At 54.8% G+C, this 19371-nt stretch overlaps 1 protein-coding gene across 1 annotated transcript in view; it reads right to left on the reverse strand.

The window, feature by feature from the left end:
• Positions 1-18975, reverse strand: part of LOC111139537 (POU class 2 homeobox 2) — a 32331-nt gene extending 13356 nt beyond the window's left edge. Inside the window, 6 exon segments of the mRNA XM_022491835.1 lie at positions 8081-8155; positions 8157-8198; positions 11221-11277; positions 11420-11454; positions 11557-11622; positions 18925-18975. Coding sequence (XP_022347543.1) covers positions 8081-8155; positions 8157-8198; positions 11221-11277; positions 11420-11454; positions 11557-11622; positions 18925-18952 — 303 coding nt within the window. The 5' untranslated portion in view covers positions 18953-18975.
• Between the last annotated feature and the right edge of the window lie 396 nt (positions 18976-19371).

Consider the following 19371-nt stretch of genomic DNA (forward strand, 5'->3'; position numbering starts at 1 on the left):
TAAATAAAATCTTTTAAAAAATATAGAGTTAAAAATGTATAAAATAAAATGTGCAGGATTTCACATGAAATCAACTACATATGAAAAAAATCATCCAACATCTTGAATTGTGATAATAATCTATGGGTTTCTTTATTAGCCTGTTAAAGAATAAGATCAAGTAATACATCTGAAGACTACTGTAATTTCAAAGCAATGATGAGTAAAAATATTTTGAGGTCTGTGTGTATTATATAGAATTATCTGTGATTCCATTGGTAACAGAGTCCCACTAATGCTAACGTTCCCTATATTCATAATAGAAGGAAACACAACATTTTCAGTTAGATAGTAAAAGTTGAGACATAATTTTTTCCCATCCAAGTTCATGGACTCCCCTGAATTCTATCCACAGACCCCTCCAGAGGGTTCCTGTTCTGAAATGTTAATCTAACCATAAAGCCTCCACTGGTTTTCATCACACTTGTAAGACAATTCAACTCCTTGCCATGGCCCTGGCTGACCTGGCCTTCCTCATCAACAAGGACTCTCATTCCCTGACTCAGAGCCAGTCACACTGGTCTCCTTCCTATTACTGAACCCAGAAAAGGTCCCACCTCAGGGCCTTTGCACATGCTGTTGCCCTCCCTCTTCTTGATCTGTACACAACTGGCCCCACCCCATCACACAAGTCTCTCTAAAATGCCCCCCCCCCAAAGAGGCCTCCTCTGGCTACCCACTCTGATCAGGAGTCTTCCTATCCTCAATCTCTCTCTATTACATTATACTCTTTTACTTTCTTCATGGCAGTTGTCTGCTATGGGTAGATGCCAGCTCTGGGAGGGCACAGACTTGTCTGCCTTATTCCTGCAAAAGGTGCTGGGGCATGCTGGATGTTCACTAAATGACTAAAGAAATTACAGCATGAGAAAAAGAAGATTCTGGGTGCTGTGCTGGCTCAGGACTGGGGTTAACCAGTAGGAGGCCCCATTTCTCCATAATCTACAGGCCACGGGCAATTTGAAGCCACTTGGGGGCGTGTTAAGACCAAGTCAAGATGGTGGGGAAATTAGAGGAAGTGGAGACACTGGGGAAGGTCCCCTGGCCAGGATATTTAGGGGATCATCTGCTCTGTTCCTGACCTGTGAGAAAAACGAGCACAGAGGGCTTAGCACACCCCACTTAAGACCATAAGCTCTCAAGGGAAGGTGAGAAGAGAAGAGACCGATTCCCAGGTTCTCATTCATCGCTGTATTCTGATCACCCCCACCCCAGAGTGGGCACCCAGCAGGTGATCAATGAATTTCCAATGAATGAATGAGTAAAACCTAGGACTGACTGGTGGTGTTTCAGGCTGTCCTTTGCCACAACTGGGATCTTGGCCATAGCTGGGCAGAAAGACTGACACTCAATTTACGTGACACACGGGTGAATCGGAGTATAAATGTCCATTTTCCCATCTGGGCTTGGTTCCACCTGGGGGTGGGGGGTGGGGTGGAAAAAAGCCTTTAAAAGGAACTAAAGGAGGCCTGGCCCCTGCTGTAGCCGTTCGGGGCCAGGTGCAGCGCCTCACTCCAGCGCACAGGGCAGATACCACCCCTCCCCACGCTGCAGGCCCCCACACATGCTCCAGCAGCCACCCAGACTGAGCTGGTGTCCGCGTGACACTCACCGGCCATCCCTGATATGGCAATCTATAGCCAGTTCTGAACACCCCATTCCAAGATATGGACAGTTCAGAATTAAGTCCAGAGCGGAGAGGGCAGGAAGGGGGTGTCTGGAGGACCATGTAAACGACACTGTCAACAGTTGTGTTCAGAATGAGGATGGGCTTCCTGAACCTCTGAGCCATGTCGGGTCACCCTGTAGGTGGAGAGGGCTGCCTGGGAAGGCAGGGAGCACCTGTCCTGAGAGCCACCTAGGAGAAACGGCACCCTGACTTGCCCAGAACTGTGCGGAGGGAGTTAGGTGGGAGGGTGGTTGGAGGAGTGCAAGGGTCCCTGACTGCTGGGAGCCTTGGGGGTCTGAGCCCAGGCTCTGTTGCTTGCCTCTCCCTGTGTGACTCCGGGGAAGCCAGCTCGCTTCTGGGCCTTGGCCTCCCCAGTTCTATAGGGTGACAGTGCATGGTGTCCTGGAGACGGCCAGACACACGACTGTCCTCCACACAGTCGGGGAATGTGGGCATCCCTTACCCTGTTTACACCTCCATTTCTTCCAGTGATGCCACAATAATTCTTACCTCCTGGGGCTAGTACAGGAATTAAATGCAACAACACATGTAGCATGTTTAGTCTGGTCTCTGTTCACTCAAGTGGTCCTGCATAAATGGTAGTCATTACCACTGAGTCATAGCTCTCTTGGGGCCTTGGTGTTCTCATCTACAAAATGGGGATAAGAACGTCTGACTCTTTACTGGATTGTACTGAGGCCTGAGTAATATCAGTATCTGCAAGGTGTTTGGGAAATCACAACAGACTCCCCTAGCACAAGCATCTGCTACCCCTGTACCCCTTGTCACTCCCTGGCTGTCATCCCCCTCGACCATAAGTTCTCAAGGGCAGGAGCCCTGTCCTCTGCCTGACAACTCATAACTGTCAGTCCCCTCCCCACCCCCCAGCCTCTCCACCGAGCTCCAGCCTCAAATGCCCGTCTGCCTCTTTGATGTCTCTACTTGGATGATGAATACACTCTTTATCCCCTGCCATGTCCAAAGGGAAACTCCTGGTTCCCTACTCCTGCCCTCCAAAACACCCTGTGCCCACTCCCTGTCTTCCCCAACTGAAGCCAAAATTCTAGGAGTCATCCTTGATCTACCCTATCTACACAAAAGTGTACCCCAGACCCCCACCATCACACTCACCTCCCACCTGGATGCCTGCCAGCATTTCCCACTGGGCCCCTTACTTCTACTCCGGGCCCCCACAGTCCATTCTCCCTATGGCAGCTGGAGGGAGCTTTGTAAAGGGTCAGTTGGCTCATGCCACTTGCCTGTTTAACAAACCCCAACAGCTTCCCATCATATCTGGCAGACATTCCAAACCCACTTATGTGGCCTAGAAGACACCTCACCTCTTACTTGTGTCCCACTCACTTGCTCAACTTCAGGCATAACCACCCTCCTCCATGCCCTGGTGTCAAGCTGCCTTCCACCTCAGGACCTTTGCACTTGCCGTTACCTTTTCCTCACTTCTTCGTGACTGACTCATTCAGGCCTCAGCATTCAAAGGCCACCTCCTCAGTGAAACTTCTCCTGTCCACCACCCTCAAAGACACCAGTCTGTTTCATTTTCTTCAGGACACCCACTCTAAAACATTCTTGTTTTGTTACTTTGTTTACTTGTTTACTGTCTGTCTCCCCACTAGCCCATAATGCCCTCAAGGGCAGCCACCTCCACCTCATTCATAGCTGTTCCCTCGGGGCCATGCATGAGCGCCTGACACGTACAAGGTGCTCCGAAGTCCTGGATAAATGAATAAGCAACTATGTTATTCTAGTCACTTCACTAGAAGAAGCCCTGAAGTTTGGGGGGGCCGGTGGTGTGGGCAGAGGTGGCCCACACCTCTGAGAGAGGTGTGGCTCTAGAGAGCAAGGGCTCTTCTCTGTGCCCCCTCCCCCAGACATGGCCCTGCCGCACAGAGCCCAGGAAGTCCCAGCGATTGGGGCAGAACACAGCCAATCCGCAACCCAACAGGGAGCAAAAATGCCTTCTGCACATTCTGTGTTATACCCCCTGCTACTCCCTCATGTAAAAATGCCAGGATAGGTGAGTAACAGCAGACCCCAACCCCGCAGTTGTGGGGCGACTGATACACCCTGGCCCGGCTCCAAGGTACACTGACCCCATGTCTCTAGGTATGGATGACCCAGCACCCACTGCCCCTTCCCCGAGCAACAGGATCCATCTCTTCCTCTTGGGGACTTGCCCTCCCCCATTCTCAGGTCACACGGTCCAGGTGGGCTGACCCGACCTCCGCAGGGGTTGAGGACACTAACTCAACCCTGGCTGGCTGTTTTATCTCTCTAGGCACTGAGGCTGCAAGTCGAAATGGGCAGGCGCCCATTTTGCGTGGCTCAGAATGAAAACAGAGGCAGACCCCTGGGTCCGGGCCCCACATTCCAGGCTAGGCCTCTTCGGTGATCTGAGCCAAATATCCCCTTTCCTTCTTCAGCCACCTGGCATGGTGTTTGGTCCCACTGCTACCCCTGCTAGCCCATCCTGCGCATTCTTCCACTGCTGGCCCCCGACCCCCCATTCCCAAGCCCACCGCACTCTCTTACGTTACGCTCCAGGCCTGGAACAGCTTTCTCCCCTTCATATACCTGGTAAACTCTTACTTGTCCCCGCTCAGGCGAGATTCCCCCTCCTCCAGGAAGCCTTCTCTGATTCCCTCAGACGCAGTTCCCCTGTCTTCTCTCACACTCCCACCACATCCAATGGGTTTCTCTGGGAAACCTGTACTCACTAGGTCCTGCCCGCCTAAAAGATTTCGTTAAGCTTTATTTGCCACAGTCATATTATGAAAATAGGGATTTTTTTTTTCCTCTCCAAATACAAGATGATGTTTTAACGGTTAATGTAAATTTTCAATCAATGCCTACCCCTACCCCAGTCATTCTGAATTACTCCCCTGGAGAGAGGTCTTCCCTACCCTTGATTGAAAAGTTGCAGCAAAACATCCCTCATTGATTCAGTAAACATCCACGTGTCCCCCTTGGTGGAAAGCATTGTGCTGAGAGCTGGACACACAAATTATAGAAGTGTGTTATAATCGTCCTTTTCTCTGTATGAGCTGGGAAAATGCAGGGAAGGTTCCTGCCAAATGGTTGAATTGACATTACTTTGGAAGCTGGCATTTGAGGGACAGACGGGGGACTTTCCCTTAGCACTTCATGTAATTTAAAAATGATAGGGCTAAGGGTGTTTTTTACTTTCTTAGTATTGTTCAAGTAAAACATTTCTTAGTGGTTCGCTGGTGTGTCTGTTTCCCTAGAAGACTGTGAGCCCTGAGGGGGCAAGGAAGGATCTGAGTCATTCCTAAGCCTTTAGCTTCCCGCCAGGGCCTGACACACGGAAGGCCGGGAAATGTCTGTGAAATGACCACAGGACAGAGCGGAGCGGGCACAGGAAGCAGAACGGGCAGGCATGGGACACAGGCTGAGGAAGAGCGGTCAAGTCCAGCGGCGAGACAACTGGGGCTACAGGGGGCAGCTAAGCGGGGAGGACTGTGGTACCCACTGCAGCTGGTTGGCACGGTGCCTGGAGCCCTTGGTGGTACGGGATAAACATTTGTCTGTTAGGGAAATGAGGTCACAGGGTGACAGAACTCTCGGGAAAGAAATTTGGCTCAGCTTCCTAGTTGCAGAAGGCAAACCCCAGCAGATCCGGGCTGGGGAGGGAGGAGCGAGAGGAAGGGGTTGGAGGAGGCCTTGAGAATCAGAGTCTAGGCAGGACAGCAGGTGGCAGGGAGCTTGGAGGAGGTGGTTTTAGAAGTGTATGCACGGAAGGAATGCCTGCCGCTCCCAAGGGAGGATGCCTGGCTGACCTGCACGAAGCTGCTCCATCCCTCTTCCCCCACTGGAGTCTTTGTCCCTTCCACAGATGCTTCCTCTGGCATATTCAGACCCAGCACTGGTGATTAGGGCCAGAAGCAAAGGAAAGGGGCTGGGGGCCTCCAGAGAAGGCAGGAGGCAGGAAATCAAAGCAGGTGGAGGGAGTGAAGTCTTGGAAGACTTCCTGGAGGTGTGGACTCCCAAGCTGAGGTTTAAAGGCTGAAGAGAAGGTAAAGGGAGGGAGCCGACTTCCAGGCAGACAGGAGAACGGGAGAACGGGAGCCAGGGCACAGACACTTAAGACCTGGGGGAGGGAGGAGCCCTGAGTATTGGGGATGCTCTGTGAAGAGCTGAGTGCGCTAAGAGGAACTCCCCCGCCACCAGCTGCTTAGATCTCTAGTGTGGGGAGGGGGAAGGTGGGAAGGATGGCTACAGGCAGCAGCCCTAGATCATGTGATTTGAGCCCTGGACTCCCAGGCTGCTCTGCCCCTTGGGGTGCCCTTGCCCAGGATGAGGATTTGTGGATTCAAGGAGGTCACGGTTAGCACAGTGCCTGCTACCAAGGCAGCACCTGCCAGACTCCAGTTACAGTTGCTGTGGCAAGCCAGGCACCATGGGGCTAAGTCTGGAAGAGCTGTCACAGAGCAGTGATATAGATTGCTCTATGAGTCTCCGCAGAACGAGGCCCAGAGGCAGGAAGCTCTAAGGAGGCAGAAACCAGCTCAGCATTAAAGACTGTCTCAGTGAAAGCGCTGGTCAGTAGTGGAATGGGCCCATCAGAAGCTGAACTCTGTCAAGGGAAACCTTGTGGGCACCGGACACCTTCTCTGTGTAGACAGTGTCTGGCCCCCAGGGTTCCACGAAAGGCAGTGGATAGAGAGAAAGAAAAGCGATCCAAAGAACAGTCATTGTGGGAAACTCAGGGCGAAGGGAAGTTAAACAAGGCTCCTTGCTGCAGGACTTCTCAGGACCTTCACTGCCCTGGAACACGGGCCACAGACTGAAATGCTTAGAGAACCCAGGCAGATAGCACCAATGGGTAATAGAAACAAGTGTGGATGGAGAGAGCAGGGCCATCAGGACGGGAGGCTCTGTTCTACCTACTCTGTTCCACCAACTCTCCTCATAGGAAATTTGTGGGCCACTATCTTGGGTTGAATTGGGTCTCCCAAAAAGATGTGTTGGAAGTCTTAACCCCTGGTGCCTACAAATATGATTGTATTTGGAAACATGGTCTTTGCAGATGTAATCAAGTTAAATGAGGTCATTAGGGTGGGCCCTAATGCAATGACTGGTGTCCTTACACTAAGAAGGGGAAAGGTGAATGCAGAGACAGACACGCACAGAGAGAAGACGGCTTTATGACCAAAGAGGCAGAGATTGGAGTGATCCAACTACAAGGATTTGGATTTCGGGCACTACCAGAAACTAGAAGAAGTTGAAGGAAGCAGAGAGAGATTCTCCCTAGAGCTACCCAGTTTGCGGGGCTGTGTCACGGCAGCCCTGGGAAATGAATACAGCTACTGGCTCATGATTCAGTGTAGCTGGAAGTGTCCAGAATGGCCAGAGCAGCTGCGGCATTCCCTGACCCAGCGGCCACAGGCCTCTTTTCTGAAAGAGCATCTCTCACTGGATATGCCCCAGCACACATTATAGGGCGCTGGCTCAGAGCCTTGGCCTTTCCTTCTGAGCCCATGTGGGCACCATTCCACAGAGGTGACTCCTCATTTCCTCAGTCGTAAACTGAGGATAATGGGCCAACCTCCCAGGTGTCTGGGAGACCTCGGTGAGACACACAGAAAGCGCTTAGCCGGGGGTACCACCACATGGAGGAGGCCCTCCCCCTGAGCCTCGCTGTACCCCATTGAGACATGGGGGCGGGGGGGGGCTTCCCCAAAGGCCTCCTTGGGTTGCTGGGAGCTGCCTGGCACGTGACCGGTGGTCAGAAGCGTCCACACAGACGGTCAGCCGCCTACACACCGGGCTTCTGCGGGCCCTCCACTGGAGGGCGCCTGCCCCCCAGGGCTGCCCTTACCTGTGCTGTGAGCTGGATGGGCTGGGAGAGGGTGAGCTGCGGGGTCCCGGGGGGCTGGCTGGCAGGCTGTGGTGGTGGCAGGTCAGCCCCCCCAGAGGAGGCTGGGGGTTGCGAGGTCGAGGAGGAGGCAGAGGAGGAGGAGGAGGAAGAGGAGGAGGAGGTGGAGGAGGCGGCAGCAGCGGCGGCGGCGGCACTGGATTGCTGCACGGCGGCGGCCAGGAGCTGGGCCTGGGCTTGCTGCAGGAGGAGCTGCTGCTGAGTTGGCATCAGCGCCGTGAGCTGTGGGGCATGGGCGGCAGGGCCAAAGGAGGGGCGGAGGGGGGCGGGAGGAGCAGAGAAGGCAGAGAGGGGTTAGTGCCCGAGCCAAGCAGGTTAGGGGGCAAGTCTTCCAGGAGGCCTGAGGAGGGCAGGAGGCGGGCATGAGAGCGTGGCCGCGGCCCTGGTAGGACACCCCCTGCCACGGGTCCTGTAACAGATGGGTGGCCCATGTTCCCCATCCTTCCCCAAGTACTTACCCCGGCTAGCTGGCTGCCCGTCAACATGAGTTGGGCCTGGGGCAGATGTGGCTGAGCCGGCTGGGGGGGGCGGGGGTGCTGCTGGGGCTGAGTCGCCACTGGGGTCTTCAGCCTTGATCTGGGGGGGAGAGAGGCAGGGTCCGGGACCCCAGAATGTTAAGTGGAGGCCAGAGAGAATGCCCACCTGTGAACCAAAGAGAGGGCACGTGTGTGGCAACGGCAGCCACGGGCTGGTAAAGGAGGGGGGCGTTGGGGCATGGAGGCAGGGCCCTGTGCCGACTGGCCAGTGATCTCAGGCCACCCCTCTGGCCTCGGGTTGCTCATCATTCAGTAGGGCTAACACCCCCCCCCTGCACCAAAAAGGAGGGAGCACCTTTGGAGAGCAGTTTTCCCCTCTGGGGGGTGGGGATCGGTTTCTCCATCTGTAAAATGAGGAATGTGCCAGCAGGGGGCTCGGGGCATCAAAGAATAGAGTTCCAGGCACCAAGCCCTCATAGGCTTCAGCCAGAGATGCACCTCCCATTAATGAAGTGAGACTTCATTGGAAGAATGAAAAAAAAAAAAAATCACCCCCTTGGAACATGGATCTGGAATTCAAGTAAGTATAGAAAGAGGCAGACAGTGCAAACGGGTGGCGTGGGCAGGTGAGGAGGGGTGGGCTGGTGGTGCGTGTGGGCCTCCTGGAGGAGGGGAAGCTTACTCAGCTCCCCCTCTGCTCCCACCAACCACTCATTTCAAAATCTAAAGCAAAACCCAAAAACAACCTAAAAAAAAAATCTGCTGGCAGGACCAGCCAAGCACATATGTAGGCCAGATGTGGCCCAGATGCTGCCAGCTTTTAGCCCCCACCCCAGAAGTCCACCGAACCCCGCCTTGTCTCTCGGTGCAGTATGTAGATGCGTCTTGTATCAAACACATAGGACAGACTGGCATAGAGCAGTCATGGTCTTCCTCCTCTCCTAGACAGAAAGGCCAGGCCACGGTAGGCTTGCCTGAGAGGTCAGCTGGTAAAGGACGTGTGTGGGTGGGGTGGGCGAGGCTTGGAGAATCGAGCTCTCGGGCCCAGAGGGGATGCTGGGCTGAAGGACGATCCCTAATCCCTCAGCCCAATGTCCCAGCTCCATTTTACAAGAGGGGTTCCAGAGAGGGCAAGCAACTTGTGCAAGGTGACACAGCAGCTTGGCAGGGGGGTGTGTGGCATTTGGAATGCAGTGTGAGATAAACAGAGGCCTGGCCAAGGCCAAATCCCAGAGCATGTGCCCCAGGGGATGGAGACAAATGTCAGAAAGTCTGAAGGGTCCAGGGATGCCGCATCCCGTGGTGGGAAATCGGGGGCCTCCGGAAGTCTGGCTGTGTTCTGCCTCTTAACCTGGTGCAGGCAACGTAGGTGTTCAGTTTGTGAAAATCCACTGAGGATCTCTGTATTGTCACATTTCAATTAAAAGTTAAAAATATAAAAAATAAAAACAACCAACATGGTGAGTCTTTGGGATTTCTTTCATTCTTTCTGGTTCTCTTGAGAAAGCCTCCCTTAGGGGCTGAGATGGGTCTAGCACCTCACCCCCAGCACTGCTCACCTCCCTTTCTAACAAATGAAGGGAAGGCCTCCGGCTTAGACCCATCAGCAGGCAGGAGTCTCTGGGTACATTTTAATAATCATTGTGTTGAGGCGCCTGGCTGGCTCCGTCGGTACAGCACTGACATTTGATCTCGGGGTCACGAGATCGAGCCCCACGTTGAGCATGGAGATTACTTACAAAAAAAAAAAAAATCATTGCATTTATTTCCACGGCAAGAGATTCTGGTTTTCCATTCATGAAATTTCCATTTAAAAGACATTTATTTGAGCTGTTGAAAAAGCAAGCCAGTTCATAAGCTGAGAATTGCTGAAGCTGACTGATGGGTACCTGGGGGCTTACTTTCATGATACTCTTTTTTTCTCCTTTTGTACCTGCTTCACATTTTCCATAATAAAATGTTTTTAAAATTGAAGCCAATTAACACGATTATAACGTACATAGTTGTACACGGCAGTGTGTGGATGTGTCTGAAATCATGATGGGAGCACATGAATCACTGTAGCTGGGGAAAACAGAGGCCACCAGCGAACAGGACGAGGTGTGGACAGAGGCCCAGAGTCAGAGGTCAATGCCCTCTCTGCCTCGGGCTTTCCCGAGGAACCAGGGTGCAGGCGAGGGAAGGGCAGCGAGAACCCTTCTTTCCTAGGGTCCCCTGGTTTCCCCACACAGAAGCAAGGCTGCTGTGGGGCTGGGAGAGGCTGCAAAGATAGAGCTGAGGAGGGAGAGGGTCGGGGCAATGCATATGCGCTCCGCTCCAAGGGCTAAGGCCAGAACCGTGCCTGAGATGAGAGGGAAGGAGGCCAGAGCCAGAGCCCTTCACCCCTGGGCCCCGGCCAACTCACTCAGCACAAGATGCCCACCCGCTAAAATGCATCAGGGTACCTCAGAGGCCATGGGATCTTATAGCCCCCCATGTTAGAGAAGAGGAAACTGAGAAGCCCAGCAGCGGTAGGGGGCGGGGCGGGACAGTGATTTTCCCAAGGTCACAGAGTAGTTCCTGGCTCCCAACCCCATGCCTTGCCAAGGACCCCTCTGTCCCTGCCCTCCATGCCGCCTTCAACCCAGACAGACTGGAGCGTGGAGGCCTGGGCCCCATCTGGATTAGGGATTTGTTCTGTCTGGCCACTTCCAGCCTCCCCATCAATGTCAACCATCCTTACTGTGTCTGCCCCCCAATCCTTATCCCCCTCTATTGGCTGGCCCCTGAGTGTGTGTGTTGGGGGGCTGGAGGGGTAGGGCAGGCCCCTGTCAGGGAAGTTGGGATGGGGGCGGGGCCCTCAGCTTCCTGTTGTTCATCACCCTGGGGCTCTGGGGGGGATTTCCCTGGCCACCCCCACCCCCCAGGGAAGGGGAAGGAGCCTGGGTGAGTCACAGGCCTGGGGCGGGAGCCCAAGTGTGAGAAGGGGCGGGAGGAGCCTTGTCACCAAGGTATCAGGGCTCCATGTCGCCCCCCTTCAGGCCCTGGGCCCACAGAGGTGTGTAGGACCCTCTCCCAGACACCAACCCATCACAGGACACCCTCCTCTTTCCTCTGCCGTGGCTGTTCGGATAGGTGCTTACCTTGGTGCTGGGGCCGGTTGGGGACACGGAGAACGGGGAGGTTTTATTCTGGGGGTTCTAGGAAGAAAAAATTGGGGTGGGGAATCGGAAGAGTGAGGTGAAGCAGCTCAGCTCTGAAACCCTGCCCCTCCCCCACAGAGGGCCCCTCTGTTCCCTTCTCCCCCTTCCCACCCCTCCAGCTCATCCACTCCCTCCTGACCTGATGGTTAGTGTCTGGTCCATTTCTTTCAGTGTCTGCAACGAGAGGGAAAGTGAGTTGTCACCTGTGCCCCCCACAGCCCTGCAGCTCCCCCACCCCACGGGCCCCCTGCCTTCCCTGCTCCCCTCCCCACCCACCTGTGTGCTCTGACGGGGAGTCCAGACCTTGCTTCTCGGCCTCCAGGGGCTTAGACATTCTTATTTCTGGGGACAGAAGAGGGATATAAGTGGGGTGAGGGAAGCCAGGAGGGCCCTTGGGCACCACCCGGGCCTCTCTCCAAACCCCCCGCACCCCATGCCACCTTGCAGATGCCTCTTTCCAGGAGACATGCCCTCCTTACTGGGCCTCTGCCCTCCTCTGGCAGGACAAGAACGGGATCCTTTTCACCCCTGCAGAAGGTGGCACGGGGAGGGCCAGCTCCCGTGAGGCCCTGGGACAGGGTGGGAGGCGGCTGGTGGTCGCAGGAAGGCTTTGGTGCCCGGGAGAATGTGGGTGATGTTCCACAGGAGCGAGTCAGCCTTGGGCCTCCTCCCGAGGCACGCCCGTCCTGCCTCACCAGGTTTCGGGTGAGACATGTTTTCCACTCTGAGTGGGGCCTGGGGGTGTGAAGGGCTGTAGCATCCCCAAAGGAGTGAGTCTTCTGATCTCTGCGTGGGATTCGGCGCCCTCTGCCCCTCCCTCAGCCCACAATGTTCCTGTCCACACCTGACCCCCACCTGGCCTCCTGGCCTCCCTTCTCACGTTCAGCACACAGGCCCGGCAGCCCCACTGGACCTCGGAACCCCGACTCCAACACCATCCAGCTCTGCCCCTGACCAGGTCCTTAGCCTTACTCCTAGGCTACCCCAGGACTCCAGCCTTGAATCCCGACTGCACCCCAGATCCAACCCGGGTACCCCAGCATACAAATGCAGTGCCACGCGATCGTCCCGTAAACCCAGGACATGAGGGGAGGGGGCAAACAGCCAGCTGGCACCGGGGACACAAAGCAATGCTCTGCCCTCACAACACTCCGATGCTGAGAATGGAAAGGCAAGCGCTTACCAGTGCTGAGCACAGCATTAAGTGATTCAGAGCTCACAGTAGCAGTTGGTGCTAATATTACCCCCATTTTACAGAGGAGGAAACTGAGGGCCAGAGAGCATAGTAGAGGTATGACAGTAGAGGTGCTCCAATTGGACACCAGTCTTCATGACTCCAGAGCTCCTGCTTTTAATCAGGACTGCTATGGTCTAGTGGACCCCTGCTGTGATTTCTGCCGGCCTCATCTCCAGCTGTCACCCCTACTGGAGTTCACCCTGACTGATGCCATCTCAAATCCAACCCTTTCTAGTCCTAGACCCCACACAAACCTAGGCTTCTGCCCTACCCATTCTCAGTCCCCTTACCCACCCTGAATCCCAACTCCCATCCAGGTGGTACAAGCCCTTCATCTGACCTTGACTCCCAGTGTGGCCCCAGACCTCACTCGTGACCCTGACTCTGACCCGAAGGTCTTCCCCACCACTCACTCCACATCCCTGCCTAAACCACGATGCCCTATCAAAGGGGGTGTCCAACCCAAGAGTGTTCCGTGCCCAAGATATTTAAAGAAGGCCCACTAACGAGAGCTAGGACGTTCTCAGCAACTGGGAAAAAAAAAATGTCCAGGAATTTTGCAATTGAGGGTTACTCGACATGAAACGCTGCTCGGGTTTAAAATTACTGATTAAAAAGCCAGGTCACATACTGCTCGTGGGAGTGTAAATCGATATAAGCACAATTCAGGAAAACTGAAGAGGTGCCCCCTCCCTAGGACCCCGCACATCCACTCCCGGGCAACCTCCTCAGACAGAGAAACACCCGGCCCCTAAGCCCGCAGGCACACAGCAGCCCCTTCCAAATGGCCCCAAACCGGAAACAAGTCAAGGGCCTCTCAGCAGATGGACACAATGTGGTTTGTCCATGCAGTGAAATGCCCCACTACAAGAAAAGGACCAAACTCCTGCATCACACGCACCCCTGAGTCTTGCAGGCCCGACACCGAGGGAAAGACATCAGACACAAAAGCGGACAGACGGTAGGATTCCAATTACAGGAAGCTCACAAACAGGCAAGATGATACCAGATGGCCAAGGTCAGGCTCTGGGTACCGTCTGGGGCTTGCTGACGGGGAATGGGCGTGAGGAGGCCTGCAGGGGGTTGGAAATGTTCTGTACCGTCATCTGTTGGGTGGTTATGTGGTTCCATACATAGGGAAAATTCATCAAGCTGCACCTTTAAAATTCAAGCACTTTACTATAAGTATGTTTTCACTTAAAAAAAAAAAAAGAAAAAAATTAAAAACTAAAAGAAAAGAAAAGAAAGGAAAGGAAAAGAAAAGAAAAGAGCCAGTACACAGCACTACTAAGGCAGAGGCTGGCGAGGGCGGTGTGGGGAGCAGGTGCCCAGGATGCTGCTATGGGAGCTCAGGCCCTGCTTCTAGGCCGTGGGTGGTGGTGAGTGGCTCATGATCTTGAGAGACACAGGAGGAGGCCCCAGGTGCTGGTCCCAGGTGAGAGACCCCACCTTAATCCTGCCTCTACATGACACAGAACTTGGTCCAGCTCCCAGTGACCACTGATGCTAGTGTGGTCCTGCATCCCAGACCTCCTAGCATCCCTGAGACTCCTGCTCCAACCTCCTCCCTGGCCCCTCCTCCCAGCCAGTATCCATCAGGCCCCAGGGAGGATCTCCCCACAATCTGGCTGTGAACCTTTCCACAGCTCCCTGTCTCCCCAAGAAAAACCCAGATAGGGTTTTCAAAGAGGTAATCAAGTTAAATGAGACCATTACGGTGGGCCTTAATCCAATATGACTAGTGTCCTCATAAGAGGAGGAAATTGGGACACAGACACACAGAAAGAAGCCAGCATGAAGACTCAGGGAGAAGTCGGTCCTCCCAAGCCAAGGAGAGAGGCCTCGGAAGGAACCAACCCACTGCCACCTTGATCTTGGACTTCGAGCTTCCAGATTTCAGGGAAGTTAATTTCTGTTGTTTAAGCCACCCAGCATACAGTACTTCAAGATGACAGCCCTGGGAAAATAATACAGCCTCCCACTGCAGTGCCCTCCCACTGTCCTAGCCCTGAGCCCACAGGCCCATGGCCTTCTGTGTCCCCATCCTTTCCCACCAGACCTGGGGCAGGCCTGCTCTGACTCACTGCTGGCTCCCCGGCACCCCCAGCTCAGAAGAGTGGGTACTAAGTGTTGGCTCTCTCTCTCTACTTGTTTCTGCCTCTGTCCTGCTGTCTCTCTACCATTTAACACATGTTTCCTGAGGCCTCGGTATGGGCTGCTCCCCCCATCTGGAAGGCTGCCCCCCACTCTGTCCACCTGGCAAGCTCCTACTCATCCTTCAGGCCCCAGCACAGGCTTTGTCCCTTATGACGGTGGCTCCCTCCACCCACTCCCCTGGTGATTGTCCTAGAGGCTGCAGCCATCTGGGCCCCAGTACATCTCCCCCATCAGACTAGGACCCCCTTGAGGGCAGGTCTGACTCATCTTGGGGTCCACAACACTGCCCAACCCAGGACATCTGGGTCGAGTGCACAGGGTGCCCTGAGGCCCTGATCTCCCTCTTCCCCCCAGCTGGTGACCTTTTCTTCTCTACTAGCAAACTCTGGCTCCTCTTTAAGGTCCCAGCTCACACATCACCTCCTCTGTGAGGTCCTCCCTGACTCCTCAAGTGTTTAGTGTCTTTCTTATCTGGAAACCCCCTGCCTCCCCCTCCCTAACACACTCTGACCCCCTGGGCAATGGCCTCCCCCTGCCCCAGACTATGAGCTTCTTAGAGCCCAGCAGCCCTGGCTGGGACTGTCTTTGGAATGAATGAATGCGTGCAAGAATCTCTGACAGACCAGGACCCAATCTTGTCCCAGGTAAGCCTCTCTCCCTGTCGCCACCTGCCACCTTGACCTTGAGCCCCAATCCCCAAGCAACTCCAACCTAAATCTTTGAAGTAACCTCTTCAGGGATAGTGGCCATGGGGGCAAAGGTGGCATGAGAGGAAATCTCCACCACTCTGTTTCCCTTGTTCTCCCTAATTCTTCCACCACCCCAAATCGCACACAGCCCAGGCACCCTGCAGCATTTGGCCGGGCTTCCTGCAAAATGGCCAGTGTTGCCCTTTGCCCAAGTCCATCTTTCTTTTCTTTCCTCCTTCCCACAATCCACGAAAAGGGAGTCATCAAATCATCCCTACCAAGGATGAAGAGGGGACTCCATTTCCACCACAGGCCCGAAGCCAAATGATGCCTTAACACTGGAGGGCACTGGCAATCCCCTTAAGAGGCCTGATGACGCATCCGTCCTGCAGGCTGTCCGCCCAGGCCCCGGTCTCTTGACTCTAGATAAACGCTGACACCTATTCTCACCCAGACTCTCTGCTTTCACAGGGACAAGGGGAGACCTGGACATCTGGACTTTGAAAAATCCCCCTCCCCCACCCCCACCAGGCCATCGAATATGCTCTGGCTCCCCGGTGTCTTCCGAAGCTCATCTCAAGGCCTCATTCACACAGAAAGGCTGCTTGGTCATGTGACTGTAGTCATCCCTCCCTTCTCCCGTCCCAGGCAGTGTATAACTCTTTAGAGGGCCAGGCAGGAAAAAGCAATGCAGAATTCTGCTGGGCCCCTTCAATCCTACCATCCTGGAGTCAGACACACCCAGGGCTACCCACACCCTTGGGGTCACACTCGCTTGCCCCACTGCCTCAGGCCTGGGACTCTGGGTCCCCTCCGCCCTCCCCACCCCTCCCTCGCCCCTCCCTCCCCGGACTTTCACTTCTCCTCTGCATTTCCCCCAGCCGGTTTTAGCAGACTTCGGCCAGCTTCTCGTTAGCACTTACCGAAAATGGGGCTAAATATAGAGGGCCCAAGGGCTGCCCCTCACCCCTCCTGGCCCCTCTTGGCCTGTCCCCTGGGTCTCCTGCCTTCAGAGCGGGCTTCAATCAAGGCTGCGGCTTGGGAGCCCCTGTGGGCAGGGTTCACGCTGCCGGGAACCTCTGCGGGCCCAGCTGGCCTGGTCCTTGCCTCCCAAGGAGCAGCACCTCACACCCCCACCACCCCACATCTGTCCCTGGGTGGCCTCAAGGGAGTGAACACTTCTGAGCTGTCAGGAGGGAGGGATGGCGAGAGAGGCAGCAGACACAACAAGAGAGGGTGGCCCCCGCAGCTGTGCAGACAACAGGCTAGAGCTGCTACGTCGCACACACACCACAGCCTCAGCCGGGCAGGGCCCAGACGAGGACAGACCATGCAAACACACACAGAGACAGGTGCGCACAGAGCCCAGGCAGAAGACACACACCCAGACAAAATGACATGGGCACATATGCAAAACACACCCTAGACATGTGCAAGTACACCTGCACTTACACACACACTCACACACCCAGGTCACTCAGACAGACAACACACACATATGCCCACATACACCGAATCGCACCCTGGAGTCACAAAGAGACATACAAATAGACATGCATGTGTACACACACACACACACACACACACACACACACAGAGGTCACTCAGACACACACACATACTCACACCTGAGTCACTCACAGACAGATAGACAGACGTGCATACACACATGCACTCTGGTTGCTCAGATAGACGCATACATATGCCCAGAGCCACACAGACAGGTACACGGAGACATGCACACGCACGTGTGCATACACACATACAGTTACTTGGAAACACACAAATGTGCACACATACTCAGAGTCACTCACAGACAGACACACGGACTGACACAGACAGACAGACACACACATACCCAGGCCCCCCAGATGAACATACACACACACACACAAGTGCACACTCACACATCCAGAATCAGCTCATCCTGGGAGATGGCCAGGGTGGACCCCTGAACCCAGTTCGCAGGTGTGGAGCTCAAGCCCAGGTGGGACAAATGATCTGCCCAAGACCATGCAGTGTATTCATTCTCGTCCAGGCAGGGAAGCCAGGTGGATTTCCCGGGCAGGGCAGCTCTGTGAGAAATCCCCAGCCAGGGGTCTAACTCAGGACTTCCAGCACATACGAGGCCCCCATTCAACCCCAGATGGGCATGAGTCCGGGGTGGAGCAGAGGGCATGCATGTGCAATGCCCCGGATCCCTGGGTCTACACTGTATGTGCGCACACACATACATAGTTGCACAGACAGTCACCTCAATAAATAACCATGTGCCATCCTGTAAGTACTCTTCCCTCCATCTCAACCCCCTCTTTCACCTCCTTTGTCTTGCTTATACCCACTCATCCTTCACATCTCAGCCCACACGTCCCCTCCTCCAGGAAGCCCTCTCTGACACCCCACTGGCTCAACCAGGCCAGCCTTCTGGGCTCCCACGGCTCCCTGTGTCTCCAGCATCCCAGCCCTGACTCCTCTGCCCATGCCTCCTCTGCTGTCTAGCCAACAGGTCTGTGTGTCCCAACTGGGAACTCCGGGAGGACGGGCCCCAGGCTCCCTTTTTCAGTTATATTTCCATCACCCAGCATGGAACTGCTCAAAAAATATATGTGTTTGAAGGATCCCAGGGATGCCCACACACACAGATGCAGAGAGGATGGCACATGCCAAACCAGGACTCATCCCGCAGATGCTCACGAATGGGACACATACCAACACTCACACCTATATAGCCACAAACGAAACAATCACGCAGTGCTGACGCTTGCTGTGTTCCAGGCACTGTGTTAAGCATCTACACACATTACCTCATTTAACTGTCCCATCAGCACTGCTGGGAGATGACTATCATTATGCAGAGAGAGACACATTTTATCAAATGAGCCAACAAATACAAATCACGTTGTACGGTGCCTGGCACCCAACATCCACCTGGTCTGCTGACATATAATAAATTTCCAGGCGGTGATAAATGCCATAAAGGAAAGACAAAGCAGGGGCAAGGGGACTGAGAATGGTGGGATTGGTTGCCAGTTCAGACAAGGAGGTCAGGGAAGGCCTCCCTGAGGAGGTGACATTGAAGACAAATGAAGTGAGGCAGTGAGCCAAGAGATCATTGCCAAGGCGAGCCCACAATGCCACACACAAGAGCCCCGCAAGCACAGACACATGACAGGCATACTCGGAGGACTCAGAACTACCAGTCACCTACACACACACAGAAACTCACACGCACTGAAAAATCCTGCAACTTAGTGTTCCCACCCCTTAGCAGCCGCCCCACCAAGAAGCCCACTCACTGATCCTCCATATAAGAGCCTGCTACCAACACAGGGCTCCATCGTTCCCCCCCCCCCCAGCCCTCAGAACATGGCAGCACAGATGAGGAGGGAGATCAGAAGCCCCCAGGTGCTTGGAGTGGAAGGGAAGGGGAAAGAGGAGCTGAGGGTAGGGACCCAGGGTGGGAAGGGGGAGCTGGTGAGGTACAGAGCGAAAGAAAATAAGAGGAGACAGCTAAGGAGGAAGGGCAGGGCAGGCAGCGGGCGCTGGCCCCAGGCCCCTTACCTGGAGCCCCCATGCTGGAGTGAACCATGCTGCCCGCCCCGCAGGGCTGGGGGAACAACTGTGTCATCTCCCCGCCCTCTCTGGGGGCCAAGCCCTCTCAGCCGGAAGTCACCCAGGGAGGAAACCACAGGGTCCGCCCCCTTCAGAAGGGAAAATACTCTGGCCCAAAGGCCCACCTCAGGAGGCTGCAGACCCCAAATCATGTGTGTGTTGGGGAAGTTGGGGCGCAGGATCCCCAGGCTGGAGGGGCTGAGTCCTCCAGCTGAGTGTCTGGGACATGCCTGCCCCAGCTACCCCAGCCCTCCCTCCAGCTGCCTCCACCAAGGCCAACATATCTGGAACAGGGCATGTGGGCCTGGGAAAGAGGGTGGGCCCCTAACAACAACAACAACAACAACACTAAACACTGGCTGGAAGTTTTGGGGGGCTTTCCCAATGCCAGGCTTG

The sequence above is a fragment of the Enhydra lutris genome, unplaced genomic scaffold (genome assembly GCF_002288905.1).
Source record: "Enhydra lutris kenyoni isolate GAN:26980312 unplaced genomic scaffold, ASM228890v2 scaffoldscaffold110, whole genome shotgun sequence".
Classification (NCBI taxonomy): Eukaryota; Metazoa; Chordata; class Mammalia; order Carnivora; family Mustelidae; genus Enhydra; species Enhydra lutris.